General features: G+C 44.4%; 1 protein-coding gene across 2 annotated transcripts in view; it reads left to right on the top strand.

Moving 5' to 3' along the window:
* Nucleotides 1–9,388: 9,388 nt before the first annotated feature.
* The window catches only part of TRIM28 (tripartite motif containing 28), a 41,114-nt gene continuing 30,749 nt past the window's right edge, over nt 9,389–19,753 (top strand). Inside the window, exon 1 of one of the 2 annotated variants that reach the window (XM_053262223.1) lies at nt 9,389–9,988. In XM_053262223.1, coding sequence (XP_053118198.1) covers nt 9,688–9,988 — 301 coding nt within the window. In that variant the 5' untranslated portion in view covers nt 9,389–9,687. The remainder of the gene's footprint in view (nt 9,989–19,753) is intronic. The other variant, XM_053262225.1, reaches the window with a different exon arrangement.

Genomic DNA, 19,753 nt, shown 5'->3' with positions numbered 1-19,753 from the left:
AGCGCAGATGCTCTGCGCCCGGCCCAACTAGTATGCCTTTATTAGTCTACAGACCATAATGCAAATAATTGGTGAAGTCTACAGACCATAATGCATAATAATTGGCGAAGAGTTCGCCCGGCTCTCGGTTGCCCGGGCGTGGGAGGGCGGAGTTCACTCTGGGCTCCTCTGGAGCCCAAGCCATGCCCCCATGTGCGTGACATCTTGCGCATGGGTGTATTAGAGGCGGCTGCCGAGCAGGGTTGGACGCAGGCTGCCTCTCGGCTGGCTCCATGCATGCAACTAATACAATATTTCAAAAAATACAATTAGTGACATAAGAGATTCACCTCAGCCCCTTACAATTTATACTATTGATTCAGCTCTAACATTTGTCTTCTTCTAGTAGTAACAGCAACAAGGTATTTGGCCATACTTATTGTTACTTCTTTATCGCATCCGGCAAGAAGATAAGCAACAAAAAAACCTCTGTCCCTCCCCTGAAGTGGAGTCAATAAGGGTTTCACCAATTTACTTCTAATATCATCATCATATACACATTCTAACAAAACATGCTCAACAGTTTCAACATACCCTTGCCCACAAGAACACAATCTCAGATCAAAAGGATTTTTTAAAAAACTGCCCTCCATGACAGCAGTAGGTAAACAATTGAATCGAGCAGCTGCAAAGATATTCCAATATTTGGGCACGGTTAGGAAATATAAATAGTTAGAGGACAACCTTATGTCCTGTGCTTCACCCCATTCAGGGGCAAGCAGCCATGTTTTGCCCCTGCAGAGGTTTCTTGATAGTCTATGTCCAAAGACATTTGCAGTATGTCAATGATTTTACACATTCCAGGTAGCATGAACAGGAACAGTATAACCACTGAACACCAAATGCTTTCCTTCATGTCTTGTTTGTGAGATTCCAGGGTATCTGGCTAGTTGCCATTAGGAATTAGATTCTGGTTAGTTGGTCTGATTTAGCAGGATAGTCCTTGCATTTTTAGTCCCATGCTGATTTAAAGCTGACAGTCAAAATGCAGCTGAAACAGCAGGTTTTAAATGGCTTAAGGAAGATGCTCAAGGGTTGCATGTGGCACTCAGTTCGAATGCCTTTGTGTGCTGTCTAAATTTGGCACCTAAATGGATCAATTGAATGTAGACCTTGTTCTCACAAACAACAACTAAGGAAATAAAGAGGGGTAGTTGCATTGGGAACTACTGTCACGGGGAAAACCATTGTCCAAATGATTCTAATCTTTGTAGGAGTAGACACGTCACAGCATCTAAATATCCTTTCCCAACACAACTAAAGAGGGGTAGTTGCGTTGGGATAGGATATTTCGATGCCGTGACATGTCTACACCTACAAAGATTAGAATCGTTCACACAATGGTTTCCCCCATGACACTCTATGGATGGGAAAGCTGGACTTTGAAGAAGCAAGATAGAAAAAGCATTGATGCTTTTGAATGCTGGAGAAGACTTTTGAGGATACCATGGACAGCCAGGAAAACAAACAAATGGATCATAGAACAAATCGATCCAGAATTTTCACTCGAGGCACAAATGACCAGGTGCAAACTATAATACTTTGGGCACATTATGCGAAGACCCAGCTCCCTCAAGAAGTCTATAATGCTGAGGAAAGTTGAAGGAAAGAGAAGAAGAGGACGACCAGCAGCAAGGTGGATGGACTAGATTACGACAGCAATGAATGCATCACTGAGAGACCTTAAAGGCCAAGTTGAAGACAGATTATCCTGGAGATAATTAAGAGTCGAAGCCGACTTGACGGCACTTAATCAATCAATCAATCAGTTGCATTGATCGGTTGAAACAAAAACAACAAAGGGTCTTGTGGCATCTTAAAGTCTTGCAAGTATATTTTGACATATATCTCTACCCTGCAGTGCATACAAAGAGAATAAAACTGCCCTCCCCTGGAAAAAAAGGAAGTCCAAACAGTCAAACAGTGAAGGAGACAACAGCAATAAAGATAGCAGAGGTATTGAGAGGATAACATCACATAGCCCCATGTACATTGTTCTGGGCTCCCTGAAGGAAGGGTGAGATACAAATATGAAAAATAACAATAGGTTGTTACAGAGTACAAATGAATACAGAATCCAATTAAATGAATAAGATCCCGTGCTAACTGGATTTTATTAATCTACAGAATTGGGGTAGATCTGTGTCCCAAAGTGGGTCTTATTAAAAGGAAAATTCAGAACTGCACATTGGTATGTGAGTGTAATCTAGGTGCATAATATGCACTGCTACAACACACACCTGTGCATTTTCCTTGTTTGTGCACACATATGTATTTGTTTGGAGTCATATCCAAACTGCCCTGAGCCATTTAAATCAAATAAATAAATTGTTCCTCTGCAATGCCAGGTTGGTTCAGAATAAGACTGAAATTATCCACAATTTGATCATGGATGAGGGAGCCTATCTGGCATGTATAACCGAGACCTGGTTGGGAGAGGCAAGTGGTCCATTGTGGGCTCAGCTTCTCCCACCAGGTTACTCTGCCATGGAGCAGGCTAGGGGAAGTAGGCAGTGGGTTGAAGAGGCTGTGGTCCATAAGAATACCATTTCCCTTACCAAGGCCCTCGTGAGACAGTTGACTGATATTGAGTGCATATTTTTGAGGCTGGGAACTAGGGACAGATGGGGATTCTGTTGGTATACTGTCCACCCCACTGCCCAACTGACTTCCTGACTGAGCTGACGTTGCTGGTCATGTAGTTGGAGTCTCCTAGACTTTTGGTGCTGCAGGACTTCAATATCCACTTTGGGGCTGGCTTGTCTGGTGCGGCTCAGGAGTTCATAGCAGCCATGACAACTATTAGTTTCTGAACCAACTCATGTTGCCAGCCACGCACTAGATTTAGTCTTTTGTTTGGATCAGGGGGGTGTTCCGTGGGTAGAGGATCCGGTGGTGGAGGATCTGGTGGTTTCCCCATTGTCATGGATGGACCACTACCTGGTTAAGGTTGGTTTCACAGCCGCAATTCACCCCTGCAGTGGTGCTGGACCTATTAGGATGGTCTATCCAAATAGGCTGCTGGACCCAGTAGAATTTCAAAAGGCCTTGGAGGATTTTGATGTTGGTGCGGCCAGTGATTCTGGAAGTCAGTTGCTGCCCTGGTGGGAACCTGGAACAGGGAACTCATCAGGGCAATAGACAAGATTGCGCCTAAGCGTCCCTTCCGACCTGCTTCAAAAATGGCCCCTTGGTATACTGAGGAGTTGCAGGGGCTGAAGCAGTTGGGTAGGCGACTAGAACACAAGTGGAGGAGAACTTGGTTCGAATGTGGCAGGATGCAGCATGTGACCCATCTGAAGACTTATGTAATGGCAGTGCGCGCAGCAAAATAGAGATTTTGGTCTGCACACATTGTGAATGCAGGTTCGCGCTCAGCAGAGCTATCCTGGGTTGTGAAAAGTTTAGTTTCTGCTCCTTCTACTTCATATCAGTCCCTGTAGACGTTCTGCTGTGATGCTTTTAATGGGTTCTTTGCGAACAAGATCTCCTGTATTTGGGCCGACTTTGAATCCACTATTTCTGCAAGGTCTATGGAAGAGGTGTCCAGTGATCCCTCTTGCAGTATTACTTTATACTAGCCGACCCCGCACAGAGCATCTGTGCACTCTTCGGGGCTGGCAGTTACTTCTCATCCTCCCCAGTAATCTCTCCATCCTGGAGACGGGCCCACCACTGCTGCCTGCCTCCGGACAGCCCGCTGGCGCTCTCCTCCGTGGCCGGGCCCACTGCTGCCTCTGATCTCCTGGGTGTGCTGGTGACCAGCCAATCAGCTGGGCCGCCGAGACACACGTTCCATGGCACACCCAGGAGAATGAATGAATAAATAAATAAATAAATAAATAAATATGTAGATTCATTGGCAAAGACTCTGTGGGGAGTAGCAGTGGAGTCTGCAGGAAATAACTTTGCAGGGGGAGGAGAAAGGGCAACACTTATTTATTTATTTATTTGATTATTTATTTATTATTTATTTATTTGATCAAAGTCTGAGTTCTTGAGCCTGGACTAATCACTTGACTTTTCTCATTGTTATCAGACACTTTTTACATCATCTCACATAATACAACTTTTGCATGACTTGAATTTTTGAACTGCACAACTGTTATTTTAAAACAGCACAGTTTTTAAAATCTGCTTGCACATTTTAAAAAGCCCTGTCCCAAAGGCATGTCTCTTGCCAAAATGTGTATGTTAGTGATTCAGCGACTTGCTCTTTTAAGTGTCATCAATACTTTGTTAGACAATATGTAGCCAGGTATGTATGTGTAGTTCTTTCAAGAACACCTACCACAAGGAGGGTTTTTTGGTCTATAATTAACAATATAACTGTTTGAGGAGCACAACTCAATCACTATTTTGGTACAAATCTACCACAAGATGTGACTGGTGTTCGTAAAATTCTGTCAAAAGACTAGGGTTAATTTTACTGGATCCATGTAAATTTGTGCTCTGCACAGTAATATGACGTATCTACCATTTTATTTTCATTTGATTCTTCCAGACTTTATTCTTAGCAACTGATTTCACTTTGGCTAATATTGCTGGCATTAATTAGGCTAAACCTTCTTTTGATTAATAATATAGCTATGTAAAATGTCTGCAAGCATATAAGAATGCCAAAGCTGCCAGGAGACTTAATTATACTAATGAGTTACAGTATATTTGATGCTGTAAGAGACTAATAGAAAATACAAACAGAAACTATATAAACTACGAGAAGCTAGTTAAGACTAATCAATGTTTATTTTGAAAACATAGTTTATTTACAAACATGACCTACCACAACATGTTGTATCTCCTCTGCCTATTGCCCAACCCCTTGGGGCTATTAAGCGTGCTCAGTCTTCATCAGATTGAGGTTTTTTTTTGTGGGGGGAGATTCTTTTTTTAATTTTAATTTAAACAAACGTATTTACTTCTGCACACCTAGGGTATTCCTTGAGATTGTAGATGCTACTACTTTAGTTTGGGTGGTCGTATTTAATGTCTACCTGATAGGCATTTGACCGCCACCTGAGTCTGCTATTAGTACATACAGGATGGGTTGAACCCACCAGTCTGGTTCCCGAGCTTTTCACCTGATATTTGTAGCTGATATCTGAAGTTGGACAGAAGGCTCAGGCCCTAGACTTGGATGGGTTCATATACAATACACCTGCTGGGTGCGCACACTCCCTGGGAACCAGACTTTGCCCAGATCGTGTGAACCCACCCATAGATTGACTCCCAAAGTGGTTTACAATTAAAATCTGTTCAGAGGTATGGTATATTAAAGGATACTGTATGTTGATGTGGGGAGGTAGTCTCTTCTGGCTCCTGGCAGTTGGTGATTCAGTCTAGGTTCAGACCCTTCCCTCCATAGGAAGTGGGTAGAAAGAGCTGCAGATGGAATCAGGGGTTGGCTGGTGGTAGAAATGCCAGCCCACAGAAGCAGCCCTTCCGTTGCTCTGCAGTCTTCTGGTCCCTGGCAGTTGGTGATAAAGTCCAGGAAGCAGAGGAAGGGGACAGATACTTTGTGGATTGTGTGACCTTTAAGAATGTTGGAATATATTTGCAACTTGCTCTCAAGCAGCCAAAAAGCAATGATTGGTTTTCACAGCACAATCTATACACGCCTTATCAACAGTGCTCCTGGAGCCCGGTACATCCCCCCACCCCCGCATTTCGCCTTGAGGATATCTCATTGCTTGAGGAATGTCTGTGTGTGGGGAGGGGAAGCCAGGAACCAGATCTCTTCAGAAGTATGGGTGAGGAATATCACACATGGAAGCAAGATCGGAAACTTTAGAGTTAAACAGAAGTGCTTGGGCTTGTATACAATGCGCAGGTGTGGGATGTCTTTGTGACTCAGTATATAAGGGGATGGAATTTGCCAGAAGGGGGCCGGCCACACAAAGAAGAAGCTGTTTGCTAGCAAATGGAATAAAACTTGTTTGAAACTGTGACACTGGTGCCTGGTGAAATTACCTAACCAAGAGACGAACGTCAGGGAGAATCTCTCCCTTCTAACAATTAGTTGGTTAAAAGTTGTTACGGCAAAGGTAAGAACATGCTAATCTCAAATGTGCCCAACAATGCATGGGAGAGGCCACACATTTTCAGCTTTTAATTACTTAAGTGGATATCTTTTACAAAACAGAGCATTTTACACTGGATCTTTGACCACCTATTTCACCATATAAAACAAACCTAGAGGACAGATGATCAGAAAACTTAACAGGTTAAATGTAAAAGATAAACGCCTGCAAGAGGAGATGATGCCAAAGCTCTTAGGTCCTCTTGCTTCTAATAAGGGACCCTGTTGAGGTGTTTAAAAACAATTGTGGTTGGTGGGGCCCCACAATCACCAAGCTTTTGATTCTATAAATTCCATGCATCACAATTGCTATTTAAAACAATAGTAAACAAATAACCCAGTAATTATTTTCCCATTAGTTTAAGCAACTTAGCTGCTAAATTTTACACTAACCTTTTTATTTCATAAACCAGTTATCTTTACTATTTTGGGGGGCCACTTTGGCAAAAAAAACCCAACCATCAGTGTGAGAGTGTAGACCTCCACACAGTACTACACTTTTCTCAGTGTTGGGAGAGGACCCTTAAAGAAAAACTGAGCCCACTTAGGAGTTCTGTGAGGAAAGAGCTGAGAAGGGCTACACTTCCCAGCACTCCATGCACATCTTCCAAATTGATACAGGAGCTCAAGAGGGCTCCATTTCCTTTAAAGGAGCCTCACTGGCACTGGACAAAGTACAGCACTGCAAACGATAACCTCTGCATGGTGCAAGGGGGACCGTGCAGAGTATCCAGCTTTGGCTGAAGCTTTGCACAGGCCCAATAAACAATCCCATAGAACAGGAGTTCCCAACCTGTGGTATTCCAGATGTTGCTGAACTACAACTCCCATCAGCCCCACCTACAATTTCAACAACGTCCCCCACAGGTTAGGAACCACTGATACAGAACATCATATTGTTTGGAAATCAGTTTTTAGAAGCTACTGGCTGGAGGGTCCACTCTCACTCTGTTAGACCAAAGACTAACCAGACATTCAATGGAGTTTTGAAATTCTGGGTAAATGATGGAGTGGACAATTATTTCCAATTGTACCCTTAAGATGTTTTACAGGGCCAAAGTATGGGGCTGTTATGGTTCAGCTGAATGGCCCTCAAAATAACAAATATTTAACAGTTTAAATTGTTGTTTTAATATTTTATTTTGACCTATGCTATAGTTTTTGACTTCTGTATCTTTCTGATGCTTTGGACTTAAACCTTGAGAATTAGAGCTGACCTAAAATGGTGCAGCGGGGAAATGACTTGCCTAGCAAGCAAGAGGTTGCTGGTTCCAATCCCCGCTGATATTTCCCAGAAGATGTTTCTCAGAATATGGGAATTACCTATATCGGGCAGCAGCAATACAGGAAGGCATCATCTCACACTGCATGGGAGGAGGCAATGGTAAACCCCTCCTGTATTCTACCAAAGAAAACCACATGGCTCTGTGGTCGCCAGGAGTTGACACCAACTCAAGGGCACAACTTTACAGTCTTTAAAATAAATAAAGTGAAAAACTTTCCTAAAACTGAGAACATGTTTTCTTGGAAGTTCAATGGGATTTATTTCCATGCAATTGTGCTCAAGATTGCAGTCCTAGTGAGCATCTTAATGAGTTGAATGTTAGTCTTCATAGGATTAGGCCATGTTAGTTCCTCACAGCAAAAACATGGATTGCAGCATCTTGAAGGCTAACCTATATATGGACTAGACCAGTGTTTCTCAACGTTTTTGAAGTCATGGACCGGTACATTATTCATCCTCAGTTTCCCAGACCAGCAGTTAGTAAGGGGGTCACCCCCCTCGTCCCTACCCCCCCCCCCGCCGGCACCCTACCAAAAAAATTCTGGTCTGCTCTCTGGAGCTCATTTCTAGGCAGCCCACACTGCTGGATAATGTTCATTTCAAGGAAGCGAAATGAACGTTATTCAGCAATGAGGGCTGCCTGGAAATGAACCGGAGAGATCCTGCTGGCCAGAAATTGTTTTTTTAGGGGGTAATTTTTATTAGTGATGCCTCACAGACACCTTGCTGACCAGCACCAGTCCATGGACTGGTGGTTGAGAAACACTGGACTAGACCGTTGCATCTGATGAAGCGTGCCTTAGTTGTCATAAGCTGTTGCCACAATACACCTGTTAAAGTGCAGTAACTCCTCTCTCCCGCTTTTGTTACTTGCTCCAAGCTCAGTATTTGGTGATATATAAATCAATTTTAATTAATTAAAATGTTTTGTTTTACTCTGAACTGTTTTTTTATTCTGTGAAAATGTTTTTGTTTTTATATTGTACTGTAACTTGAATTGTGTACACCACCTAGAGTTAATAATAATAATAATAATAATAATATATAAATGATAAATTAATACATTTTATGGGGGGGGAGTACAACCCTCACTGGTCACTCCTCACTGGTCAAGTGCAACACTCCCCCTCCCCACCAGTTGCTTTCTGGGATGCGGTCTATTATTAAGACTCTCTTATTTCTGAGGCAGCTGTGAGTGGAGTCACTCCGCATTAGTCTGGAAGTTACACTCCAGAGTCTATTGCCCTGAACAGCCTTGTCTGGTGCCAAATCAGAAAAGAGAAGCTATTTTAGACTGGCCTAGCCTACATGCTTCATCTGAGGTTGAACTTCGGCCATTTAATGCCTGAAGGAAAGCCCCTATTTGGACTCCAACATGGAGGCTAGAAAAAGAGCAAAGCAAGCAACCAACGCTGGTGTGCGGGGAGGAAGGAGGCAACTGAATGGAAATGATTGGCTCGTCTCCCAGAGGTCGCATTTGAACAGAAAGCCGTAACTGGTTCTTTGTCCATCAATCAAATCTCCTACTTGGTCTCCCAAGCCCCTCTGACCGACTACGGAGTTGCCATGGTTTCTGTCTCTCTCTCTCTTATATCTTCTTTCATATGTTCCGCCCCTTAGCTAGAGGGCGGTGCTGGCTGTATGATTTTTGAACCTTGATTTATTCGCCTCCAAATTCAAGAAAACGGATTGGGCCAATTTAGGAGCTTAGCTAGGTTTGATTGGACAGCTTTTCTTTTCTTTTCTTTAAATGTGCGTTTGAACCGCACGTCCCTACTCAGCGTCCTGAAGCTTGCCAGTTGGCGAGTTCCAACGTCAATCAATGATGCGACTCCGTCGATTAGGCAAGGATTGCATCAAACCTTACCAGGGGCTTCCTCCCTGAAAATATCCATTGGTTGAGGCCTTTCAAGTCCCGCCTCCGAAAGGCTGAAAGGGGTGTGTTAAGGCTGTTCGGCTTTATACTCTCCCCCTTATTGAAAATTACCCATCATTCATCGGGGCTGAGTGGGTGGGGTTTACCGAAGCTGTGACCGAGCCAGGCCTCTCTTTCTGTGTGGTGTTGGCTGCGCGCGCCGCTCCCCTTGTCTTTCTCTCTGTCTCGCGGCAATCATTGCGCGAGTCCCGCAGCGCGTGCGAAGAGGCGGAGACCGGGCCAGACCCGTACCCGTGGTTGGCGGAGGGCTTGTCTCTCGAGGCCGTCGGCTCCAGCCGCACGAGGCCCACGTCTGCGGCTTGCGCGCCTGCGCCCTCGCGACCGCTCGGCTTGCTCACTCCTTAGGAAATGTCGACCCCGGCGACGGCCCCTGCCCCGGCGGAAACTGGCGGAGGAGGCGGCGGCGGCGGCGGCAGTGGTAGCGCGGGCGCCGGCGCCGCGGGGGACAAGCAGCGCTCCTCCTCCTCCGCTACCGCCCCCAACGTGGAAGGCATCGACCTGCTGGAGAAGTGCGGCGTGTGCCGGGAGCGGCTGCGCTCGGAGAGGGACCCTCGTCTCCTGCCCTGCCTCCACACCGTTTGTAAGGAGTGCCTTAAGGCCGAGCCCGCCGGCAGTGGCAGCAGCAGCAGCAACAACAAGGATGGCCAAGGTGAGCGGGAGAGGGAGGAGGAAAGAGCCCTTGGAAGCTCTGGCTGGGGCAAGGTGGCTGCACGGGGCTGTGATTTCTGCAGGAGGGTGGCAACGGAGCGGGGTCGAAATGCATTGGCTCCCTCGCTCCCCTCTCTTTATTTTCCTGAGGCGTTCCTTGGCGATCCACTCATGGGGTCACGGCAGGGTGGGAGCCTGAGGTCTAGAAGGCCTCATTTTTGCATCGGGAGGAGGTCAGCAGCCTGGGGAGTGAGCTGGAAGGAGCGGGAGAAAACCGTAATCCGGGCTCACTCCCAGGCATTGTAAATGGAGCACAAAAATGGAGGAGGAGCGGTAAGGAAGTGTTTCTCGAGGAGTGGGGGAGAAATGTGCACCGGAAGGCATGTTGGGGAGACAGTGTGGGTCGTGCAAAAAAAAGGCGCGGGGGAGGGTCGTGTGTGTGTGGGGGGAAGAGAGATCGAGAGGGGGGCGGGGAGGTGCGCGGCTGGATGGCGGCGAAGGTGCAGTGAGGGGGCGTGGCCACGTGCATTCCGACGAGTGGGGCTCGCGACGGGGGGGTTAGCATCGTGTATCGCGAGAAGAGGAGCAGTTTGATGGCGGTTGTTGGAGGGGGGCGCCTAGCGGCGCTGCGCTTCCTTCCTCTCCAGCATTCCCGCCTTCTTTGCATGGAAGGAGCGTCCGGTCGACGAAAAAAAAGAAGAGAGACCTTGTCTAGGTTTGGCATCCAAAAAGGAATTCACTCTTTCAGTTCTCTCCCACTTGTGCGTGGGAGCCTGAAGTAGCCGGTACCCCGCCTCAGAGTCTGTGCGGAAGGGAATCTCCCGGGCTTGCGTGGCACGTGCTCTTGTTGTGTGTGTAGGGCGGCAACTTCGGTCCTCTCATTTCTCTTTCCTTCAGCCCAAAAGACTCAAAGAAACACCTCCTGTGGTTGTCATCACGACGCTATTGCATGTCCAACACTACTTTCTTGATAAGAGCTCTTTACATTCAAAAAGGTTGCTGCTCTGCACCCTCGAAACAGCACTCTGTTTTTTCCCTCGAGCTTAATTCGGGTGGTAATCAGAGTTGCTTACCAGAGAGAAGGCTCGAAAGGGCGCATTTTTAAATCCTTTAACTTGTTAGCCGTCATAGTTAGCTCCAACTGTTGGTTGCTTCTCTGTGCCTTGAGTGAGTTTTGGGGGTGTATGTGTGTGCAGTGTTCCCTGTAACAGGGATTCCCAGATAGTGGTTAAAATTCCCAAAGGCCATTGCAGCTGGGGATGATGGGAATTGTAGTCAACATCTGGGAATCTGTTATAGGGAGCACAGATTTCAGGATTATGTTGCTGCTGGCCGTCACAGTGACAATTTTAACTGAAATCATTCATACAGTATGTTTGCAAAGTACTTAGAACCATATTTTTAATCTGTTTCTTTTCCCCACTTCATTTTTTCTCTGAAGCACCAGATTTGAATATTCAAAGTTCTCCAACTCCATGACTGCAAGGGGTTTGATTCCAATTGAATGTTCATTAAGTCTCCACTGTGTTTTACAAGTGTTTAAGCAGTACTTGGAAATGCTGGCACACAGATACTTGCATCAGTTGTTCAGGCACTTGAGTACTTAGTTCATTTCTTCTGTCTTCAAGGAAATACAGCTTTCCTTTCTGCCCTACTATAAATTAAATTTATATATAAACAATATATTGACACATTTGAATTCTCTTTGTAATTTAGCTATGTGAGAGGGGGGGATCTTGTGCATGCCCCCTTATAGCCAAACACGCTCAATTATGCTCGTATTGAGTTTAGGAAAATTCATATATTTACAGACCAATAAGCAATAACCTTAAAGGCCACGTTGAAGACAGATCATACTGGAGAGAATCTATCTGTGTGATCACTAAGAGTTGACACTGACTTGACAGCACTTAAGCAAGCAAGCAAGCATATATTTACAAACTAATAAGCTGAGAAGTTAAAGGTCTCAATTGATAGGGGCTGTATACCCAAGATTATAAATTATGTCCTGATCCCAGATTTAAAAAACCCCAGATTAGTATATATTGCTATTTAAATAAAATTTCTGGTGTTTATTCTGTTGTCTTATATTATATTCTGTATAATGAAGGCTTGGGGGTGTTTATGTTCTGATAGAGGCCAAATTTTGGTTGTTTAAATATAGGATGTTTTGTAAGGAATGTTACAAATTACACAATGCCAGAGAAACCTATAGTTGTTTCCCTGATACACCTTGTTTGGTGTATTCAAATTATTTATTTTTACTGAAACTGCTTTGAGCACTTTTGTTGAGAAGCAGTCTATAAACATTAGTAATATAAGTGCTTAAAAATTGCATGACACATCTTTCACCATAACTGGAAAAGGCTTCTGACCTCCCCGCCACCCCCCAATTGTCCAACTTCATTTAAATGTGGGTAGTTTAGATTTCTGGCTTCCATTTTGGAGGCACAAGTAAAAACTTGGCAGAAGCCTGCAGCCATTTATTAAAACATTCTGCCTCAGTCTGGAGCTGATCTCCCCCCAGCTTCCATTATTTGTTCCTTTGCTTTTCATAAATTTTAATTTATGTGACATAAAATCCATCATGGAAGCATTTTGCAAAGTGGGGCAAATTGTGGCAATGGGCTATGACTGGCTGCCTGTGTTGCACAGGGTTCTCTTCACATTCAGGATGTGCTATGTACAGTAACATTTTCCACTGGACCTACTTCAGGTGTTTGGAAAGTTGAGCAGAAATGGTTGAAAAGGTGTGGCCATTTAGGTAAACAGCATTTTAGCATGTTAGTACAAAGCACAGGAGGATTGCCTACCTGTAGGGATGATTTATAGTTTTCAGAATTTTGTATGAAAATACGTTCTGCATAAGGAGGAAGGAATACTCTAGTTCTCTACTCTGTTTTCCCACAAAATTAGACTTTTCGAAGCTCTACATGAAGGAAACACTAACTTAATATATAAACTATTTAGTAGAAAGGGTTTCTGTTGCCTCCTTTATGTTTTTCTTGAATAATTTTTGACTTGTATATGAAGTAATGATGGCTAAACTCTCCTCAGCTTGACTTAGAAAACCATTCTATTTTTTTAAACTGGAGACAGAAAGAACTACACATTCCATTCTTCCTTGGCAGGAAATGGCTTTCCTGACCATGTGCTTGGGAACATGATTTCCAGTTGAGGATAGGGATGTGCACAGAACCCCCAGGTGGCCAGTTTGCTGACACAGGGGGCTATCCTTAAGGAGCAGGGAAGGGGCTCCCCCCCTGGAGCCAGCGGGGGGGGGGAATGTGGTGTGGGCAGGTAGAGCACCCTCCCTGCTCCTTAAAGGTCCCCCCCCTTTGAACTGCCTGTCCTTCCAACTATTGGAGGTCCATAACAGGGCCTGTGAACTGGTTTGTGCGCATCTCTAGTGGAGGAGAAGCTAGGCGGGCCTCCCTCAGCATGCCCTCCATGGCTGTCCCCTTTCTAAGCAAAATAAATACTTAAAGAAGGGGGTTGTGGAAGAACTGGCAGGGAGGTCTGGTTAGTTATGGGGATGAGCACTATCCTGATCTGAACCTGAGTTCAAAGGGATCTGGGCCACTGTTCTCTCTAAGGCATGTTCATGTGTGCATGCTCACAAGTTCTTGGATGTCAACTCAGTTCATTTTAGATCCTGCTCAGGTTGAATCAGGAAGGCCCCACTCTGAATGTGTGCGTGCAAACAAGGCGTGCAAACTGCCTTAATACTGCCGCTCAGAACAAAACTCATTCTGCACAGAGATGAAAAAAAAATAGAGGGACCACTAGTCTGGGCCCAGCTCAGATAGGATGGGGAAAACTTTGAAACTGGAAGGAGATAAAATCCCAATTTGAAACTAAAACTGTAGCAGCAGATCTGCTGCTGTTTGAGGTCGACTTTCCCCAGAGAGTAGCTTAAAGCATCTTAAGACAGCATTCTCCAGTCTCTACAGCACTTTTGTTGTCTTACACTTGCTTAAATGTTTAAGACGCAATGACTGTTCCGGATGAGAGGAATATTTGTACACTTGATAAAAGCTTGAAGCAGTAATTGGAGGGACCCCATATCAGCACTCTACAGAAAAGGCTGTGAGGGTTCCATTGGAGTAGGGGAGCTTTGTGGCACCTTCTTGAGATGCAGCCTTTTAAAGTCTTATTTTTCTAATCAATTGTCTTTATAGTTCTGCCCTGGTTGCATTTGAGTGGGAGACCACATGTGAGCACTGTAAGATACACAGGGGATGGAGCTGCTCTGGGAAGAGCAGAAAGTTTCAAGTTCCCTCTCTGGCTTCTCCAAGATAGGACAAGATTTTTTTATTGAACCAACAAACTACCAAAGCATACAGTACATTGCCAAAGCACAATTATATACAAAGTGATTGTTTGTACATGATATATCTATAAAGATTTACACACAAGGATTTGGAAACCCATAAGGTTATGAAGTATATGCAGGTAGTACTGTAACTCTGGGGTGGGGGATTTCAAGGCACATCAGGTAATGGGGGGGGGGGTTATGTCCGACGTCCATTTCCACAATTTGTCCCATTGCTGTTTAGAAGAGATACTCTTGTCTTTTTGCACATAACCATACAAACTTTTCCAGAAGAGATTTACTGTCTCATCTGCTTGAACCTCTTGGTCGCGTCTTCCCTTCCTATTCCTATGCACGAGCATTGCATAAATGACATACAGTTTTACTAACCTGATTACGAGAAGGGGAACGTTCCAATTCCCTAGTATGAGGGCACCCGTTCCATCCCGTTTCCTTGAAGGTTTCTTTCTGGGACCTCGAAAGGAGGTTCTATCGCTCAAACCCAAGGTTAGTTCTTCCCAAGTCTGTTTTTCCAAATCAGGCCACTCTAACAACTTGCTTACTCCCTGCCACACTCTTTTGGCTACCGCACACTCTTTTAAGAAATGTGAGTGGGTTTCCCTGAATGTTTTACCTAGCTCACTAGCTTTCTGTTTGCAGGTGATTTTAGGGCACTCTTGCTAGTCCTCTGGGAGCCATGGCTTAGCCGCATTAAGTGGTAGTACTTGATGGTATAAGTGCCACCTTGCTTCCCATAAATGGAAAGGGACTTTTTTCTCTTTAAAGAGAGCGATAGGGTGATCGGGTTGCAACAAGTACTGTGAAGTGTGGTGTTTATAGCGTTTACATTCTAAATCAGGTTTTAAGAAACCCACTTCTAGAATCTCTCCATAAATTGTTTCCCTTAGCTGCTTAACTAAGGAGGATCCTTTAAATAGATCCGGTTCAACCTTCCATTTTTGTGAATAACAAATCTCTCAAGTAGTCCAGGTGTTCTCTTTTTAATACTTGTGTAATACAGGTGAAACTCGGGAAATTAGAATATCGTGCAAAAGTCCATTAATTTCAGTAATGCAAATTAAAAGGTGAAACTGATATATGAGACAGACACATTACATGCAAAGCGAGATAAGTCAAGCCTTAATTTGTTATAATTGTGATGATCATGGCGTACAGCTCATGAAAACCCCAAATCCAAAAAGTTTAAGCATGCATATGTATTCAGTACTTGGTTTGGGCCCCTTTTGCAGCAATTACTGCCTCAATGTGGCGTGGCATGGATGCTATCAGCCTGTGGCACTGATGAGGTGTTATGGAAGACCAGGATGCTTCATTAGCGGCCTTCAGCTCTTCTGCATTGTTTGGTCTCATGTCTCTCATCCTTCTCTTTGCAATGCACCATAGATTCTCTATGGGGTCAGGTCAGGCGAGTTTGCTGGCCAATCAAGCACAGTACACTGTATACTTTTCGGAGGTCTGATATTGTTCTATTCTACAATCCTTGTCTTCTTGGTTCCATGTAACATTCTAATTTTCTGAGATTGTGGATTTGGGTTTTTCATGAGCTGTACGCCATGATCATCACAATTATAACAAATTAAGGCTTGACTTATCTCGCTTTGCATGTAATGCGTCTGTCTCATATATCAGTTTCACCTTTTAATTTGCATTACTGAAATTAATGGACTTTTGCACGATATTCTAATTTTCCGAGTTTCACCTGTATTACCATTGAAAGATCCTTTCCCCCACCATGCTATGCCCCATGCTGACTTGCGCCAACGCAGAGCGAAAAGCGAGACCCAGTTTTTTTGCAGGAGGTTGGACATATTATGGACATTCATGAAAATCCAGTTTCCAAAATTGTAGGACATGAATTCAGTTACAAAATAGGGTTGCAGGGCAGGTAGAGCTAGGCCTCCCCGCTCAACCTCCTTAAATGCTATCGCACGGGCCAAAGGTAAGGACGCTGTGTGCCATACTAGACTGAAGATCTGGCTTTCAACTCTCCAAAGGAGATTGAGCGGGGGAGGATAGACTACCGCCAGGTTATGATGGCATCTCTAAGATAGGGGTAAGAGATTCCTGCCTGCAGCCTTGGAGAAGCCGCTGCCAGTCTGTGTAGACAATTCTGAGCTAGATAGACCAATGGTCTGACTCAGTATACGGTAGCTTCCTATGTTTCTATCAGCATCTGTGACTTTTTCATGCTGTTCAATAACATGCTTCAGAACTGTGTTCCTTGTAACAGGGATTCCCAGATGTTGATTACAGCTCCCATCATCCCCAGCTGCAGTGGTCCTCGGGAATGATGGGAGTTGTAGTCAACATCTGGGAATTCCTGTTACAGGGAACAGTGCTTCAGAAGTGTTCAGGATGGTGCTCGAAGAGGATGTTCTACTTCTTGAGAGCATCTTAGTCCTGCAGAATCCTAGGCTTACTGTTCAGGATTGCTGTAAGTGTTACAGCAATGTAATGCACACTTTTGGACATCTGTAGCGCTAAATATTATATGGCATTGTACAGTCACATTTGGACTTGGCCTGGCTTATTTGTGCATGAGAATTAAGTGCCAGAGTTCTGAAGTATTATTGCATGCACGGCTCCCATTTTGAAAGCTCCTCTATGCCAAAAAAAAAAAAAAAAAGGAACACCATGGAAGTTGGCTTTATCAGCCAGCCTCTTCCAGTGGCTCAAGGGCAAATTATTGTTCAAGTATGCAGAAGACTGAGTTGCATTCCTCTCACACAGTTATGGAGAAAAGAGATAAGGATTTCCCTTCCTGCTGTTTGTCTTAATACTTGCTTTGTCAGGCAAATGGGAACAAGATGGGGGATTTAGCAAAAGGTGTGGCATCTTTGTCATGCTGCAGTTCCCATCCACCTGGGATAAATGCTATACACAAAAGACTTTAGAATAGTCTTATCACTGGCAAGTTTATAAAAAGAAACAAGGAAGTTACGGAACTTAGAAGAAGGGATGGCAGTTTCATTATTTCACTAACAAGTAAATACTATTCAGTTACCAGTCACTAATTAACTTCATAAATTTTGGAGCAATTCTGCACAATAAGGTAGTGCAAAACTCTAGCGCATGCACACAGCACAGACACTCTTTAGAAGAATATAGCCAGCTACAAGAAAACAGCATTCTTGTTTTGCAAGGCTGTCAAGAAAACAGCATTCTTGTTTTGCAAGGCTGTCAGGAAAGGAAGAAAAAGAGATTCTCCAGCACTGGCATGTTAAAGATTGCATTGCAGCACCTGCCTCCTTACATACAAAGCCAGGCTATGTATGTATTGAGCAGAAGGTTACATAGTGCCAGATTTAATCAGACACTAAGTGGTTCACTCTTGTGCTGCTTGCACATGTGGCAGTACCACACAGGATTATAGTCCTGCTATTTTTCCATTGTGTGCTGATTGCAGTTCTTGCAGGCCCCTGAGCTGTGGAAGTAGTGACTGCAGTTAAAATTCCTGTCCCTGTTAAAAGTATTCTTGCTGTGCAGTTGTCTGAACTGACAGTGCATGTTGACTCAGCCCTAAATATTTGGTGCTCAAGTGTTTGTTGCATGTATTTAGGATAAGAAATACATGGAATTGCCCAGTCAAGTAGTGCTTCCTGTTCTGCGCATAACAGAAAAGCAAAAAGGAGGCTGTATGCAAATACAGCTTCTGTTGTCTTAGAGGGATGATGTCATGCCTGGCTCAGGGCCCTTGTTTCATAGTGCTCTTTCTGGCATTACATTTGGCCTACCATACTGTAGCAGAAATGGTAGAGCAAAAATCATTTAGAAGAATGGACAGGAGGGGGAACCTCGCTGCTTTTTACCCTGCCTTTCCTTCAAGGACCTCAAGTTTTCCCCCTCTTCACAATCTGTAAGGTTGCCCAGTGAGCTTTGTGGCTTGATTGGATTTGAACCTGGGTCTTAGTCGAGCAGTTTGAACTACTATACCAATCTGACCCTAACACATTTTGTGGTGTATTGATATTTTTTTTAATCAAATTTATATACCTCCCAAATGACCCATGCCTTTTGGGCAGTTTACAATGAAAACACAACATAAAATCAAATATAAAACAATATATAGTTTAAAACAGACAGTTGACAGTCCAAGGGCTCTTCTGGATTCATAGTTGCACCTGGCACTTTGTGTTGCATTGGTGATTGCATGCATTTCACCATGAGTTATATGCAGTGTTCCCTCTAACAGGGATTCCCACATGTCGTTAACTACAACTCCCAGAATCCCTAAGCAAAAGCCATTGCAGCTGGGGAGTCTGGGAGTTGTAGTGAACAACAGCTGGGAATCCCAGTTAGAGTGAACACTGGTTGTATGTGAGACTTTTGAGGGATAGCTGGCACGGAGCACACTGGTTCACCTCCAGTGGGATCAGTACTCTTAGCCACATTACACTAGTTATTTGGCATCCGCATTGCACCCTGTAATCTTTGACACAATTCAGACATTCCAACAAACCATAGCTTGAGCTGGAATGAACTTGGCACTCCCATCTGTTTGCCTTCCTGAGCACCCAACTCAATTGAAAACTCCCCTTGTCTGGGAAAGGGCTATAGCACAACAGTCGAGCACATTTCTTGCATGCAGAAGGTCTCAGGTTCAATCCCTGGCTTCTCTAGGTAGGACTGGGAGAGCCACAGCCATTTAAAATGGGGCCTCCATGTTGGCAGGCAGGCTACCTCCCAACCAACTTCTAAGAACATGCCATAGGGGAGCTTCCTAGAGATTCCTGGTTGATGGAATACTAGACCAGATGCACTGCCAGTTAGTGTTAGCAGTAGTGAGTTAGATGGCTCAAGGAGCGGAGTCCATAGAACCACTTGCAATGACATCTGAACTGGGAGACTGGCTTGAGCACAGCCAGTAAAGGAGAATATCAGATATCTTGGTTCATAAGCAGTGATAAAATTTTTTTTGCCTGGTCACATGAAATTGTAGTACAACAAACCAGGAAGCTTTCAGCTCATCTGGGTGTGTGAGGGGAGTAGGGAGCACTCAAGCTTGTTGCTCATTTTCAGTGTTCTGAACCAGATCCTTCTGGCTTTGCTCTATAAAGGCATTCCTAGTGATGGCTCCTTTACTTCGGTTGTATGGTGACAGTGACTGATTGAGATGTGTCTGCTGACTTGTGTATTTGTATTAAGCAAATTGGCATATATGTAAATGAAGCTTCTGTTGGCTGAGATGTATTGATGAGGTGGTTGTGTTCTTGTACCTGTTCTCTGAGCGAAGTAGGGCAGCTTTCCAGAAATTTCTTCAGCAGAGAGAAACCTCTGGGCGGAGGGGTGGCAAGTGTCATGGCAAAATGTAATCTGCAGGCACACAACTCAGTTTTGTGACTACAGCTAATGTACAGAGTTAGGAGCCTGTTCTTAGAGTTTGATACTTGCTCAGAGAACGTTGGGGGACCTTATTTTGACAGATACCCT

The sequence above is a fragment of the Hemicordylus capensis genome, chromosome 6 (genome assembly GCF_027244095.1).
Source record: "Hemicordylus capensis ecotype Gifberg chromosome 6, rHemCap1.1.pri, whole genome shotgun sequence".
Lineage (NCBI taxonomy): Eukaryota > Metazoa > Chordata > Lepidosauria > Squamata > Cordylidae > Hemicordylus > Hemicordylus capensis.
The sequence above is the reverse complement of the archived record's forward strand: the minus strand, read 5'-3'. Positions and strand labels throughout refer to the sequence as shown.